At 62.4% G+C, this 16497-nt stretch overlaps 1 protein-coding gene across 1 annotated transcript; it reads right to left on the reverse strand.

Moving 5' to 3' along the window:
- Positions 1-1016: 1016 nt before the first annotated feature.
- Positions 1017-14106, reverse strand: LOC128901537 (IgGFc-binding protein-like; the record flags this gene model as incomplete). Its single annotated transcript, XM_054183610.1, has 7 exons — positions 14078-14106; positions 8347-8403; positions 6092-6838; positions 5058-5653; positions 3457-3979; positions 2153-2712; positions 1017-1379 (listed from the first exon to the last, which is right to left on the reverse strand). Coding segments are annotated over exons 2-7 (2841 nt in total), but the record flags the coding sequence as incomplete, so codon positions are not given.
- Between the last annotated feature and the right edge of the window lie 2391 nt (positions 14107-16497).

Raw genomic sequence — 16497 nt, forward strand, 5'->3', positions numbered from 1 at the left:
TTTTCAATCCCATCCCACGGTTGCGATCCCATCCCCATCCCATGGTTGCCATCCCATCCCCATCCCATGGTTGCAATCTCATCCCCATCCCATGGTTGTGATCCCAAGCTGTGGTTGTAATCCCATTCCATGGCTGCAATCCCATCCCCATCCCATCGTTGTGATCCCACCCTGTGTCTGTGATCCCATCCCAGGTTTGCGATCCCATCCCAGGTTTTCAGTCCCATCCCACGGTTGCGATCCCATCCCCATCCCAGGTTTTCACTCACATCCCATGGTTGCCATCCCATCCCCATCCCATGGCTGCAATCCCATCCCCATCCCATGGTTGTGATCCCACCCCGTGTCTGCGATCCCATCCCAGGTTTTCAATCCCATCCCACGGTTGCGATCCCAACCCCATCCCAGGTTTTCAGTCCCATCCCATGGTTGCAATCCCATCACCATCCCATGGCTGAAATCCCAACCCCATCCCATGGCTGAAATCCCATGCCATGGTTGTAATCCCATCCCATGGCTGCAATCCCATCCACATCCCATCGTTGTGATCCCATCCCGTGTCTGCGATCCCGTTCCAGGTTTTCAATCCCATCCCATGGTTGCTATCCCATCCCATGGTTGCGAACCCATACCCATCCCATGGTTGCAATCCCATCTCAAGGTTTCAATCCCATCCCATGGTTGCCATCCCATCCCCATCCCATGGCTGCCGTCTCATCCCATGTCTACAATCCCATCCCAAATTTTCAATCCCATCCCACATTTGCAATCCCATCTCCTCCACCTTTTACCGCCCAGTGAAGATACTCACGGCAGAAGCTCTCTGTCCTCCAGACCTTCACCGGAGCTCCAACCTCCTGGCAGGCCGCGGTGTAGGCTTGCAGACTCCGGCACAGAGTGTCCGTGGCCCCAGCGGTGAGGACCATCTCCTGGAGACAGTGGTCAAAGAAGTCCTCAGGGCCAACCTGCCCATGGCAGCCGCTGAAGGGCCCTGGTGTCACCACCATCATCCCACACGAGGTCTCGCCCTGGTAGGGCCTGGTGGCATCCGGTGGGTGGACAGGACACTTTTCACAGCTGTCCAAGCAGGGTATGGATTCATCCAGCACCTTCCAGGCCACCACCAACTCCTGGGTCCCGTTGACCCAGGTGCCGTTGGGTCCCATGAAATCATTGTCACCGTTGCCGTCAAAGTCACCGCAGAGGCCACACATCCGCCCCGCGTAGGTGCTGGGGACAGTGACCAAGAGGACGGCGGTGGCGGCGTAGACGAGTCGGTGGCCCAGGGCTGTTTGAAGGACGATGTTGTTCCCCTCTTGGGTCACCCAGGTCTTCCCACCGCCCAGCGATAGTGGTAGGGTGTGGGTCTCCCCGTCCACCTGCGGGCAAGGGAGGAAGGGCATGGAGGGGGTGAGATGTCCTCCCACCGTGCCCCATCACCCTCGGGTGCACCCGCGGTGGTGGATGGGGTGCACCACCCCATGCGTGTCCCTCTGGAGCTCACGGATCCCACCCCACAGCCTTATCCAGCACTTTTTTTCCAGCCGATAAACCCAATTTTGGTTGGGTGATGGGTCAGGATTTGTTCACCGGCAGAGAAATTGGGTTGGGGGCAGAGGGAAAGAGGAGAAATCGTGGCCAGGAGAGCCATTTTGGGGAGAAGAAGAGGAGAAAAAGGATCATGAAGAGTTTTTGAGACGAGATGAAGAGGAGAAGGATCTCACAGAGCTTTTTAGGGAGACAAGAGAAGAACATGGATCCTGAAGATCTTTGTAGAAGAGATGAAGAGGAAAAGAAGGATCTTGGACACCTTTTTGGGGAAGATAAAAGAAGGATCTCAGGGAGCTTTTGGGGGGAGATAAGAGAAGAAGAAGGATCCTGGAAGGCTTTTCAGAAGAGATGAAGAGGAGAAGAAGGATCTCACAGAGCTTTTGAGGGCTGATAAAGAGAAGGATGATCCTGGAAAGCTTTTTAGAAGAGATAAAGAAGAGAAGGAGGACCTCAGAGAGCTTTTTAGGGCCACTAGAGAGGACAAGCAGCATCTTGGTGCATGGGGTTACTGGGATCCATTGGAGGGTGACCCATTGGGATGGGGCTGTGGCTCAAAAGGGGGTTGAGCTGATGGTTGCCCACCAAGGAGAGAAACACTCACGTCAACGGTCCACATGCTCCGGCTCTGCATGGTGACCCGGGAGCCCCCAACCGCCACAGTGACGCCTCCGTCATTCTCCAGCGTCACCTCCAACTCCTCGCCATCCCCTTGGCAGACCTTGGCCAGGACGTAGCGGCAGGAGCCACCGAGGGTGACATTCAACCCGTCAAAGGTGACCAAGCGCCGGGTGCCCAAGAGGACGCAACGGCCACGTTGCCCACCGTAACAACCCCGTACCCCTCTTTCCACCCGACACTCCTGTTCCGGGTGACACGGGGCCTCCCAACATGTCACCGTCCCTCCCGTGGCGCAACGGCAGCGCTCGGTGCACCCATCGCTGGGGTAAAACTCTTCTCCCCGCTGGTAGTAATGTCCCCGGTGGTGACAACCGCAGTCGGGTGGTGGCACACAATGCTGGCCGCTGAGGAGGAAGCCCTCGTCGCAGAAACACCCCTCGGTCCTCGGCAGGTCGCAGGTCTCCGGGCTGCCGGGGTGGCTGCAGGTGGCGGGACAGGCCGTGCCGTTGAGCTCGTAGTGCGAGTGCGGGGGGCAGGTGGGTGCTGGGGGTGGGGGGAGAGACACGAAGAGGAAAGAGTCAGCATTTTGGGGTGAAAAAGGGGCGATTTGGGCACTGGCAAGGGCACGGGATGTGGGGCTACGGTGGTGTCCCAAAAACACCTCAACTCTGTATACGATCGGGTTTGGGTTTTTTTTAAGGATGGAGGGGCCTATTTTGGATTTTCTTCCACCAGGGATCTTCCCAGCTCCTTCTCGGCCCCAAACCAGATGGAAATTCCAATCCGGGGATTTTTCCACCGTGATGACATCAGATGGAGAACTCCATTTGGGATTTTCCTGCTCTGAGGATGCTCCCAATCTCCCCTTTTGACCCCAACTTGGATGGAGATCCCCAATCCAAGGATTTTTCTACTCCAACTAGGGTGGGCGAAGATCCTGTTCCGGGATTTTCCACCTCAGAGGATCCTTCCGTCTCCCTCTTGACCCCAGATTGGACAGACATCCCTATCCAAGAATTTTCATCCTCCGAGGATGCTCCCATCTCCTTTTTGACCCCAGCTTGGATGGAGATGCCTATCCAAGGACTTTCCCTGCTCAAACCAGCTCAGCTAGAGACCCCAGTCTGGGATTTTCCTCCTCCGAGGATGTTCCCATCTCCCTCTTGACCCCATCTCAGATGGAAACCACTATCCAAGGATTTTCCTACTCCAACTAGCTTGGACGGAGGTACAAATCCAGGGATTTTCCTTCTGCCGTTGTCTCAGCAAACCCTTGAGGCCACCTACCGCAGAAGGTCTTGGAGCGCCAGGGCTCGAGGACAGCTCCGGCTTCCTGGCAGGCAGCAGCGTAGCCCCTCACCGCCCGGCAGACGATGGCCTTGTGCCCTCGGAAGATGCAGTAATCGTCGATGCAAGCCTGGAAATAGCTCTCGGGGTCAACACGGGGGTGGCAAGACCGGAAGGGCCCCTCGGGCAACAGGATGAGCCCACATTCCTCCCCGTTGGCCCGTTGTTTGCGGCCAATGATGGCGCGGCTGGAGCATTGGCGTGGTGTTGGCTCCCTGCAGCCCGGCACCGCCGTTGTCACCACCTTGGGGGTGTCGTTGTGGGGGTCGCCATCGAAGTTGCCACAGAGGCCGCACAGAGCCCCAGCGTAGGTGCTGGGGACGGTGACGGCCAAGTAGCTCTGCCCGTCAAAGGAGACGGTCAAGTGGAAGTCGGTGCGTAAGGAGGTGCCCCAGCCCCGGCGGGCAATGGAGATCTTACCCTCAGGTAGGGTGTGGGGTAGGTTGACCAAGAGACCATCAACCTGTGAGGGGACAGGGGTGAGCTATGGGGTGCTCCATGTAGGGGGGAAGCACCCCAAATGGGGTTGAGCGTGGGGAGGGGTGGCAGAGGTGTTGGCAGAGCCCCAGTGTTCACCTCAAAGCAGACCCAAAGCCAAAGGTCAACCCCAACCTCAACCCCAAACCCCAACCCCAACCCCGAACCCAAACCTTGACCCCAAACCCCCAACTACAATCCCAACCTCATTCCCACCCCAATTCTAACCAAACCCCCGATTTTAACCTCAAATCCAACACCGACCGCAAGCCCAAACCCAGCTTCAACCCTAACCCACAACCCCAACCTCGATCCCAACCCCAAGCCCAAACCCAAACTCAACACCAGCCCCAACATCAACCCCCAAAACGAACCTCGACCTCCAACTCAAACCCCCATTGTGACCCCAAAATCACCCCCAACCCAAACCCTAACACCAACCCCCAACCCCAAGGCCAACCCAGATCCAATCTCAACCCAAACTTGACCCCACGCTTCAATCCCCAAGCGGAAAACCCAACTTCAACCCCAACTTTAGGCCTTGACCCAAACCCTAATCTCAATCCCAACCTTAATCCCATCTCCAGCCCCGTCTCCAAACCCAGCCCAAAGCCCTATATCAACCCTCTACTCAAACTTCCAACCTCACCCCTAGCCCCAGCCCCAAACGCGACACTGGTCCCATCAACTCCAACTCCAGTATGAACCCCAAACCCAACCCTGATCCCAAACCAACCCCCCAACCCTAACTCAGACTTTAACGCCAATCTCAACCTCGACTCCAAGTCCAAATCCAACCGGAACCCAAACCTTGACCCCATTTCCGACACCGACATCAACCCGTCCCTCAACCCCAACTCCAACCCCAAATCCAACCCTAGCCGAAAACCCAACCCCGTCATCAACTTCAACACCAACCCCTTCCCCAACCCCAACCTCAACTCCAACTCCCTGCCCAACCCCAAGTGCCCCTCTCCCTCGCCCCACACCCCTCAGGACCCCACCCCACTCCCTTCATCCCCCTCCAAAACCCCATCAGGACCCCGTGGTGGGACCTCCCTCACCATGGCCCTCCCTGGGAAGTCGTGGCTGAGGGAGATGTTGTGCCCGTAGATGATGACCTGGACCGAGGTGGCGAGGGACATGCCGTGCGCCCCCTGCCCCTTCTTCTGCACCAACACCTGGAAGTCCACCAGCCCCTCGCTGGCCCCGCAAGCCTCAGCGAACACATAGAGGCAGATGCCCGCAAAATCATAGCGCTGCCCGTCGAAGGTGACATAATGCAGGTCCCTCCCGGAGCTGCAGGTCCGGTAGCTCTCGGGGTAGCACCCGGTGACCCCCTTCTCCACCGTGCACCTCTCGCCCCGGCGGCACCCATCCTCCTTGCACTGAACCTGCTGCACCCTGGGGTCGCAGATGCAGCTGCGGGTGCAGTTGTCCCCTGCCCAGAAGCGCTGCCCGGGGGCGTAACGGTGGCCGGCATGGTGGCAAGCGCAAGCCACCGCTGTGGCCACGCAGCTGCCGTTGAGGAGCATCAAGCCCAGGTCGCACTCGCAGGTCTTCTGGCAGGGTGTGGAGCAGTTTTCAGGACCGTCGGGGTGGGCGCAGGTGCGGGGGCAGCCGCAGGGGTTGTAGCGGCTGTTTTCCGGGCAGAGCGGAGCTGTGGGAGGGGGGGGGGACAGGCGCGTCACGGTCCCAAAAGTGGCAAAACCGCAGGTGGGACGTGGGGATGGGGGCGGTGATCCGCGGTGCAGCCTCTGCCTCGCAAATCCCCACCCCGGTAGCCAACTGGGCGTCGCAAATCTCCAACCCCAGGACAGGGTCTGCGTTGCAAACCCTCAAGTCCCAGTGTGACATCTGCGCTTCGACACCCCCCCAATCCCCGTGGAAATCCCAATCCCAGCGCGACGTCCGCATTGCAAACCCCGAAGGCAGCGCAAATCCCGGTCACAGGGCAGATCCCAATCCTGGAGCAAACCCCCATCCCACTGCAACCACCACCACGGCACCCCAAGGACCACGCGACGCCACCGTGGCACCCCGAGGACCACGCGACGCCACCGTTGCACCCCGAGGAGGGTGCAACCCCAGCACTCACCGCACTCGCACACCACCTGGCTCCCGGAGCCCGCCTTGTCCCAGCCGACGCCGTAACTCAACACCCCGAAGGTGCCGTTGGGTCGCTGCAAATGGTGGCTGCCGCCGGCGTCACCCAACGCCACCTCCCGCCACCAAAAATCCCCACCGGGCACCCGCCGCCAGCCATCGGCATCCAGCGGTCGCCTGTCCACCATGACCTCCGCCCCGCCACCCGCTGCCACCAGCACGACGGTGGCCCCAGGCGGGGCGTGCAGGCGGTAGGAACCGCAAAACTCGCCCAAGGGTGCCACGGCCGCCACGAAAGGCTCGGTGCCGGCGTGGAAGTAGTAGACGGCCACGGCGGAGCTGGCGACCACGGCCACGGCTTGTGACGGCCGCAGGGCGATGGGCAACACGTCGCCGGCTCGCAAGGTGGCCCAAGAGGCGCTTGCGCCGGCGGCGTAGCGGAGACGGGTGCTGCGGGCCGCGAGGACGTATGCCACGTCACCGCAGCTTTGATTCGCGCCCAAGGGGGCCACCACGAACTGCCGTCCCCAGCGCGGCAGCGGCGGCGGCGGCGGCTGCTGCTCGGCGGTGGCGGCTTTGAGCTGGGAGGGCGGCACCCGCCTGGCGCTGAAGTTGTGGGTGCTCCGGAGGTTGCGGGTGCTGTTGGGGACGAGGTGGTGGAAACGCGGCTGGGTCCGGCCGCTGTCGGGGTTGAGGGTGGCAAGGAAACGGTGGCCGCCGGGAGGGGAGGCGGTGGAGGCTGCAAGGGGGGAGAGGGTGGCCATGGGGTCTGCTGGGAAAGGCGGGGGGGGGGGAAGAGAGGGGGGGCAAAATTGGGGGCAACAAGGTGGCACAAGGACGGAGAGCAGAGGGCGAGGCAGGAGGAGGGCGCGACGGCGAGGGGGAAAAGGGACTGTGGGTGCAAAACGGGGCGCAAAAGGGGGTTGCAAAATGGGGGGCGAGAGAGGTGGGCGGGAGTGTGAAGGAAAAGCGGATGCGGGTGCAAAACAGGGTGTAAAAGGGGGGCGTGAAGGCCGGGGGGGGAGGGGGGAGCAAGAGGAGTCTGCGAAAGTGTGATTACACCCCCTTGCGTTTCTAGTTTCCCCCTCTCTCTTTTTTTTTGGTCCCTTTCCCAGTCCATTTTGTCGCTCGTCCCCCAACAAAAGTCTCCCCGTCCGCGGGATTGACCCGATCGCCTTAATCTGAGGGTTTGGGGGGTTTTTTTGGTTTTTGTTTTTTTTTTTTTGGGTGCATCAAAGCAACCTCCTGTGGGTGGTGGGGTCCTGGGGGGAGATCTCCACCCTTGGGAGGTCCGTGGCCGTGTTTAGGGTGTTATATCCCATCACCCCCCCCTCTTTCTGCTAGAGCTGTAGATACAACAGTGGCCTAAACCTGGGCGTAGAGATGCAGACGGCGGTGGGGGAAGGGGGGGGAAGACCACAGCAGGACCCCCGTGTCCATCTCCAGGGGTACCACGACCACGTCAAGGGGTTGACCCTGTGGTAGGACTCCAAGCTGTGGTTGCCACCACGTGGGGGGTTGACCTGACGTCTCTTGCAGGTGGACAACCACGGCGTGATCTCCTTTGACCCCTCGGGTCAACCAGTACCCCCCCCCCCCCCGCCCCGATCCCTCCCCCCCTAAGCAAACTGGTCTAGTGGGAGGTCTCCCTGCCCGTGATGTGGGGGGGGGGGGATGTTGGACCTTGATGGTCTTCCGGGTCCCTCCCAACCCAAATGCTTCCGTGATTCGATGTGGACGGAAAAATGCGAGGCCGAAGGGGGATGCGGGAGCCGTGGGGCACAAAAAAAAAGCGGGGGGGGGCAAAAAGCAGGTGGAAATGGGGGTGCGAGAAGAAGGTGCAAAACCGGGAGGCATCTAAAGGGGGGGGGGCGGAACCGTGTGCGTTCGGGCGCATTAGCATACATTAGCATGTCCAAGGCAGGGCAGCAGATGGCAGCAGCGACACGAGGTGCGACAAACACGGGGGCAGAAGGACCCAGGCGTCCGGGACATCCCCCCCCCACCCCCCCCAACCCCCCCCCGCCATGGGACCCAGGAGTCCTTGGACACCCCCAGGGGACCCAGGAATCCGGGACCTCCCCCTCCCCCAGAGGACCCAGAGGTCCGGGGCCCCCCCAGGGGATCAAGATATTTGGGGACCCCTGGCCAGGTGACCCAGGCGTCCCAGTTTCGCCCAGGACCCCCATCTGCCCCCCCGTCCCCCACCCCCACCCCCCACCCCCCCCCCGCCCCCTCAGCACTTACCTCCCAGTAAGACCAGTGCGACCCCCACCAGTAACTTCATGGCCGTCCTCATCCTGGCTGTAAAACATAGGGTGGGTTGGGGGGGGTCGGGGGGGGGGGGGCTGGATGCCTGCTTCCCCCCCTCCCCCACCCCCCCGACACCTGGGGGGGGGAGGCTGGGGAAGGGAAAGGGTTAAAGGGGGGGCTGTTGGCACCGGGACATCTGGGTCCCTCTCCAGGTGCCGGGGTCCCCCCCATGACCCCCGGGTCCCCTTGCATGGAGGGTGTCCCCAAATTCCTGGGTGTCCCCTCCCCCCCCCCCGCACCCCCCCCATATGTCTGGGTCCCCCCTGGATGCCTGGGTCCCCCCTGGACCCCCAAGTCCCACCTGGACACCCAGGTCCTCCTTTCATGGAGGGTCTCCCCAAACACTTGGATCCTTCCCAGACACCTGGGTCCCCCCAAGACCCCTAAGTCCCCCTCTGACACCTGGGTCCCCCCCCAAATGCCTGGGTCCCTTTGCACGGATGGGGGTCTCCTCAGACGCCTGAGTCCCCCCTGGACCCCCAAGTCCCACCTGGACCCCCAGGTCCCCCTTTCATGGTAGGGTCTCCCCAAACACTTGGGTCCTTCCCTTCCTGGGTGGACCCCTTCCTTGGGTCCTCCCCAAACACCTGGCTCCCCCCAAGACCCCTGGGTCCCCCTCTGACCCCTGGGTCCCCCCTGGACACCTGGGTCCCCCCTGGACCCCCAAGTCCCACCTGGACACCCAGGTTCCCCTTTCATGGAGGGTCTCCCCAAACACTTGGATCCTTCCCGGATACCTGGGTCCCCCCAAGACCCCTAAGTCCCCCCTCTGGCACCTGGGTCCACCCCCCCAATGCCTGGGTCCCTTTGCACAGATGGGGGTCTCCTCAGACGCCTGGGTCCCCCCTGGACCCCCAAGTCCCACCTGGACCCCCAGGACCCCCTTTCATGGAGGCTCTCCCCAAACACTTGGGTCCTTCCCTTCCTGGGTCGACCCCTTCCTTGGGTCCTCCCCAAACACTTGGCTCCCTCCAAGACCCCTGGGTCCCCCTCTGACCCCTGGGTCCCTCCTGGGTGCCTGGGTACCCCCTGGACACCTGGGTCCCCCCTGGACCCCCAAGTCCCACCTGGACCCCCAGGTCCCCCTTTCATGGAGGGTCTCCCCAAACACTTGGATCCTTCCCAGACACCTGGGTCCCCCCAAGACCCCTAAGTCCCCCTCTGACCCCTGGGTCCCCCCTGGACACCTGGGTCCCCCCTGGACCCCCAAGTCCCACCTGGACCCCCAGGTTCCCCTTTCATGGAGGGTCTCCCCAAACACTTGGGTCCTTCCCTTCCTGGGTGGACCCCTTCCTTGGGTCCTCCCCAAACACCTGGGTCCCCCCAAGACCCCTGGGTCCCCCTCTGACCCCTGGGTCCCTCCTGGGTGCCTGGGTCCCCCCTGGACCCCCAAGTCCCACCTGGACACCCAAGTCCCACCTGGACCCCCAGGTCCCCCTTTCATGGAGGGTCTCCCCAAACACTTGGATCCTTCCCAGACACCTGGGTCCCCCCAAGACCCCTAAGTCCCCCTCTGGCACCTGGGTCCACCCCCCAAATGCCTGGGTCCCTTTGCACGGATGGGGGTCTCCTCAGATGCCTGGGTCCCCCCTGGACCCCCAAGTCCCACCTGGACCCCCAGGTCCCCCTTTCATGGAGGGTCTCCCCAAACACTTGGGTCCTTCCCTTCCTGGGTGGACCCCTTCCTTGGGTCCTCCCCAAACACCTGGCTCCCTCCAAGACCCCTGGGTCCCCCTCTGACCCCTGGGTCCCTCCTGGGTGCCTGGGTCCCCCCTGGACACCTGGGTCCCCCCTGGACCCCCAAGTCCCACCTGGACACCCAGGTTCCCCTTTCATGGAGGGTCTCCCCAAACACTTGGATCCTTCCCAGACACCTGAGTCCCCCCAAGACCCCTAAGTCCCCCTCTGACCCCTGGGTCCCCCCTGGACACCTGGGTCCCCCCTGGACCCCCAAGTCCCACCTGGACCCCCAGGTCCCCCTTTCATGGAGGCTCTCCCCAAACACTTGGGTCCTTCCCTTCCTGGGTGGACCCCTTCCTTGGGTCCTCCCCAAACACCTGGGTCCCCCCAAGACCCCTGGGTCCCCCTCTGACCCCTGGGTCCCTCCTGGGTGCCTGGGTCCCCCCTGGACACCTGGGTCCCCCCTGGACCCCCAAGTCCCACCTGGACCCCCAGGTCCCCCTTTCATGGAGGGTCTCCCCAAACACTTGGATCCTTCCCAGACACCTGGGTCCCCCCAAGACCCCTAAGTCCCCCTCTGACACCTGGGTCCCCCGCCAAATGCCTGGGTCCCTTTGCACGGATGGGGGTCTCCTCAGACGCCTGGGTCCCCCCTGGACCCCCAAGTCCCACCTGGACCCCCAGGTCCCCCTTTCATGGAGGGTCTCCCCAAACACTTGGGTCCTTCCCTTCCTGGGTGGACCCCTTCCTTGGGTCCTCCCCAAACACTTGGCTCCCCCCAAGACCCCTGGGTCCCCCTCTGACCCCTGGGTCCCTCCTGGACACCTGGGTCCCCCCTGGACCCCCAAGTCCCACCTGGACCCCCAGGTCCCCCTTTCATGGAGGGTCTCCCCAAACACTTGGATCCTTCCCAGACACCTGGGTCCCCCCAAGACCCCTAAGTCCCCCTCTGACACCTGAGTCCCCCCCCAAATGCCTGGGTCCCTTTGCACGGATGGGGGTCTCCTCAGACGCCTGGGTCCCCCCTGGACCCCCAAGTCCCACCTGGACCCCCAGGTCCCCCTTTCATGGAGGGTCTCCCCAAACACTTGGGTCCTTCCCTTCCTGGGTGGACCCCTTCCTTGGGTCCTCCCCAAACACTTGGCTCCCCCCGAGACCCCTGGGTCCCCCTCTGACCCCTGGGTCCCTCCTGGGTGCCTGGGTCCCCCCTGGACACCTGGGTCCCCCCTGGACCCCCAAGTCCCACCTGGACCCCCAGGTCCCCCTTTCATGGAGGGTCTCCCCAAACACTTGGATCCTTCCCAGACACCTGGGTCCCCCCAAGACCCCTAAGTCCCCCTCTGGCACCTGGGTCCACCCCCCAAATGCCTGGGTCCCTTTGCACGGATGGGGGTCTCCTCAGACGCCTGGGTCCCCCCTGGACCCCCAAGTCCCACCTGGACCCCCAGGTCCCCCTTTCATGGAGGGTCTCCCCAAACACTTGGGTCCTTCCCTTCCTGGGTGGACCCCTTCCTTGGGTCCTCCCCAAACACCTGGGTCCCCCCAAGACCCCTGGGTCCCCCTCTGACCCCTGGGTCCCTCCTGGGTGCCTGGGTCCCCCCTGGACACCTGGGTCCCCCCTGGACCCCCAAGTCCCACCTGGACCCCCAGGTCCCCCTTTCATGGAGGGTCTCCCCAAACACTTGGATCCTTCCCAGACACCTGGGTCCCCCCAAGACCCCTAAGTCCCCCTCTGACACCTGGGTCCCCCCCCAAATGCCTGGGTCCCTTTGCACGGATGGGGGTCTCCTCAGACGCCTGGGTCCCCCCTGGACCCCCAAGTCCCACCTGGACCCCCAGGTCCCCCTTTCATGGAGGGTCTCCCCAAACACTTGGGTCCTTCCCTTCCTGGGTGGACCCCTTCCTTGGGTCCTCCCCAAACACTTGGCTCCCCCCAAGACCCCTGGGTCCCCCTCTGACCCCTGGGTCCCTCCTGGACACCTGGGTCCCCCCTGGACCCCCAAGTCCCACCTGGACCCCCAGGTCCCCCTTTCATGGAGGGTCTCCCCAAACACTTGGATCCTTCCCAGACACCTGGGTCCCCCCAAGACCCCTAAGTCCCCCTCTGACACCTGAGTCCCCCCCCAAATGCCTGGGTCCCTTTGCACGGATGGGGGTCTCCTCAGACGCCTGGGTCCCCCCTGGACCCCCAAGTCCCACCTGGACCCCCAGGTCCCCCTTTCATGGAGGGTCTCCCCAAACACTTGGGTCCTTCCCTTCCTGGGTGGACCCCTTCCTTGGGTCCTCCCCAAACACTTGGCTCCCCCCGAGACCCCTGGGTCCCCCTCTGACCCCTGGGTCCCTCCTGGGTGCCTGGGTCCCCCCTGGACACCTGGGTCCCCCCTGGACCCCCAAGTCCCACCTGGACCCCCAGGTCCCCCTTTCATGGAGGGTCTCCCCAAACACTTGGATCCTTCCCAGACACCTGGGTCCCCCCAAGACCCCTAAGTCCCCCTCTGGCACCTGGGTCCACCCCCCAAATGCCTGGGTCCCTTTGCATGGATGGGGGTCTCCTCAGACGCCTGGGTCCCCCCTGGACCCCCAAGTCCCACCTGGACCCCCAGGTTCCCTTTTCATGGAGGGTCTCCCCAAACACTTGGGTCCTTCCCTTCCTGGGTGGACCCCTTCCTTGGGTCCTCCCCAAACACCTGGCTCCCTCCAAGACCCCTGGGTCCCCCTCTGACCCCTGGGTCCCTCCTGGGTGCCTGGGTCCCCCCTGGACACCTGGGTCCCCCCTGGACCCCCAAGTCCCACCTGGACCCCCAGGTCCCCCTTTCATGGAGGGTCTCCCCAAACACTTGGATCCTTCCCAGACACCTGGGTCCCCCCAAGACCCCTAAGTCCCCCTCTGACACCTGAGTCCCCCCCCAAATGCCTGGGTCCCTTTGCACGGATGGGGGTCTCCTCAGACGCCTGGGTCCCCCCTGGACCCCCAAGTCCCACCTGGACCCCCAGGTCCCCCTTTCATGGAGGGTCTCCCCAAACACTTGGGTCCTTCCCTTCCTGGGTGGACCCCTTCCTTGGGTCCTCCCCAAACACTTGGCTCCCCCCGAGACCCCTGGGTCCCCCTCTGACCCCTGGGTCCCTCCTGGGTGCCTGGGTCCCCCCTGGACACCTGGGTCCCCCCTGGACCCCCAAGTCCCACCTGGACCCCCAGGTCCCCCTTTCATGGAGGGTCTCCCCAAACACTTGGATCCTTCCCGGATACCTGGGTCCCCCCAAGACCCCTAAGTCCCCCTCTGGCACCTGGGTCCACCCCCCAAATGCCTGGGTCCCTTTGCACGGATGGGGGTCTCCTCAGATGCCTGGGTCCCCCCTGGACCCCCAAGTCCCACCTGGACCCCCAGGTCCCCCTTTCATGGAGGGTCTCCCCAAACACTTGGGTCCTTCCCTTCCTGGGTGGACCCCTTCCTTGGGTCCTCCCCAAACACTTGGTCCCCCCCAAGACCCCTGGGTCTCCCTCTGACCCCTGGGTCCCTCCTGGGTGCCTGGGTCCCCCCTGGACACTTGGGTCCCCCCTGGACCCCCAAGTCCCACCTGGACCCCCAGGTTCCCCTTTCATGAAGGGTCTCCCCAAACACTTGGATCCTTCCTGGATACCTGGGTCCCCCCAAGACCCCTAAGTCCCCCTCTGACCCCCGGGTCCCTCCTGGGTGCCTGGGTCCCTCCTGGACACCCATGACACCTGGGCGCCCTGGCATGGAGGGTGTCCCCTGATGCCTGGGTCCCCCCCCCAGATACCTGGGTGTCCCCCCCCAGACCCCTGGGTCCCCTTTCGTGAAGGGTCTTCCTGGATGCCTGGGTCCCTCCTGGACCCCCAAGTCCCACCTGGACACCCAGGTCCCCTTTCCTGGAGGGTGTCCCCCACATGCCTGGGGTCCTGTCCATCCCCCCCGCCTCCCCCCGCCATGGATGCTTGGGTCCCCCACCCCAGGGGGAGCATTACCAGGGCGCCCTCTCCGTAGCAGGTGACCCCAGCGGGTGGCTGGCAAGACTGGGAGCACCCATGGGTGCTGCCACCGAGGGTGATTTCATCAGAGCCTGGCCAGGTGCCAGCGTCCCCCACGGCTGGGAACCGATAAGGCAGATACTGGGGCTGATTGTCACCCGCCCCGGGGGACCCGGGCGTCTTGGGGGCACCCAGGGGTCTTGGGGGGACACCCAAGTGTCCAGGAGGGACCTGCATGTCCGAGGGGCATCCACAGGTCTTGGGGGGGCCCAGGTGTCCAGGAGGGACCCAAGTGTCCGAGGGGGACCCAAGGGTCTTGGGGGGACCCAGGTGTCTGGGGGGGGCACCCAAGTGTCCAGGAGGGACCTGGGTGTCCGAGGAGGATCCAGGGGTCTTGGTGGGACCCAGGTGTCTGGGGGGGGCACCCAAGTGTCCAGAGGAACCCAGGCATCCGAGGGGGATACAGGGGTCTTGGGGGGATCCAGGTGTCCAGGAGGGACCCAGGTGTCCAAGGAGGGCCCAGGGGTCTTGGGGGGACCCAGGTGTCCAAGGGGGACCCAAGGGTCTTGGGGGAACCCAGGTGACTGGGGGGGGCACCCAAGTATCCAGGAGGGACCCAAGTGTCCAAGGAGGACCCAAGTGTCCAGGGGGGACCCAGGTGTCCGAGGGGGATCCAGGGGTCTTGGGGGGACCCAGGGGTCTTGGGGGGACACCCAAGTGTCCAGGAGGGACCTGGGTGTCCGAGGGGCATCCAGGGATCTTGGGGGGACCCAGGTGTCCAGGAGGGACCCAGGTGTCCAAGGGGGACCCAAGGGTCTTGGGGGGACCCAGGTGTCTGGGGGGGGGCACCCACGTGTCCAGGAGGGACCCATGTGTCCGAGGGGGATCCAGGGGTCTTGGGGGGACCCAGATGTCCAGGAGGGACCCAAGGGTCTTGGGGGGACCCAGGTGTCTGGGGGGGGCACCCACGTGTCGAGGAGGGACCCAGGTGTCCAAGGAGGACCCAAGTGTCCAGGAGGGACCTAAGTGTCCGAGGGGGATCCAGGGGTCTTGGGGGGACCCAGGTGTCTTGGGGGGGGCACCCAAGTGTCCAAAGGGGACCCAAGGGTCTTGGGGGGACCCAGGTGTCTGGGGGGGTGCACCCAAGTGTCCAGGAGGGACCCGGGTGTCTGAGGGGGACCCAGGGGTCTTGGGGGGACCCAAGTGTCCGAGGGGGACCCAAGGGTCTTGGGGGGACCCAGGTGTCTTGGGGGGACACCCAAGTGTCCAGGGGGGACCCAGGTGGCCGGGGGCACCCAAGTGCCTGATTTTTGCATTTGCACCAAATTTAATCATTGCGCTTTTTTGCCTTTGCATCGAGTTTCCTTATTTCTCCCCTTTTTTATTTTTTTTTTCTATTTTTTTTTAGCATTTCCACGAGGTTGAAACCATTGCACTATTTGCATTTGCACCCAAATCGGGCTATTTCTCCCCATTTCTGCATTTGCATTGGGTTAAATCATTTCACTGTTTGCATTTGTGCCCAGAATGGGCTTATTTCTCCTTCTTTAGGGGATAAATCACCGCATTATTCGAATTTGTGCCCAGAATGGGCTTATTTCTCCTTCTTCGGGGGATAAATCACCGCATTATTCGAATTTGTACCCAGAATGGGCTTATTTCTCCTTCTTTAGGGGATAAATCACCGCATTATTCGAATTTGTGCCCAGAATGGGCTTATTTCTCCTTCTTTAGGGTATAAATCACCGCATTATTCGAATTTGTGCCCAGAATGGGCTTATTTCTCCTTCTTCGGGGGATAAATCACCGCATTATTCGAATTTGTGCCCAGAATGGGTTTATTTCTCCTTCTTCGGGGGTTAAATCCGTTCGCCGTTTGCATCTGCACCCCAATCGGGGTGGTTTCTCCCTCTTTGGGGGTTAAATCATCGCGTTATTTGCGTTCGCACCCAGAATGGGGGGATTTCTCCCCATTTTTTTTCCCCACCCCCGCTCCCACCCCTTGCGTCACCCTCCCTTCCCCTCCTCTCCTTCACCCTCCACCTCCCGTCTCTTCATCCCGACGGATTTTCAAACATAAACCTGCCCCCGGATCCGGTTTTTTTTTTTTTTTTTTTTTTGGAGGGGGGTTGGCGGGGGGGAAGGAAAAGAAGACGACGCCAAAAAAAAAAACCAAAAACCCCCCAAAAAATCATAATAAACGAGAGGAGAATTTGCTTTTCGGCCGCCGGATTGCGAAAGGTCAGGCGGGGATTAACCCCTCTCCCCCCCCCGGAAAGGCTTTTTTTGGCAAATCTTTGCTTTTTACCCGGCAAAAGGCGCCTTGAAGGGGGCGGCGGGGGGGGGGGCGGGGGAGGGAGGGGGTGGGAAAAATGAACCTTTTCTTTGCCTTTCTCCCCCCTTCTCCCCCGCCCAAG

The sequence above is a fragment of the Rissa tridactyla genome, chromosome 26 (assembly GCF_028500815.1).
Source record: "Rissa tridactyla isolate bRisTri1 chromosome 26, bRisTri1.patW.cur.20221130, whole genome shotgun sequence".
Taxonomy (NCBI): Eukaryota; Metazoa; Chordata; class Aves; order Charadriiformes; family Laridae; genus Rissa; species Rissa tridactyla.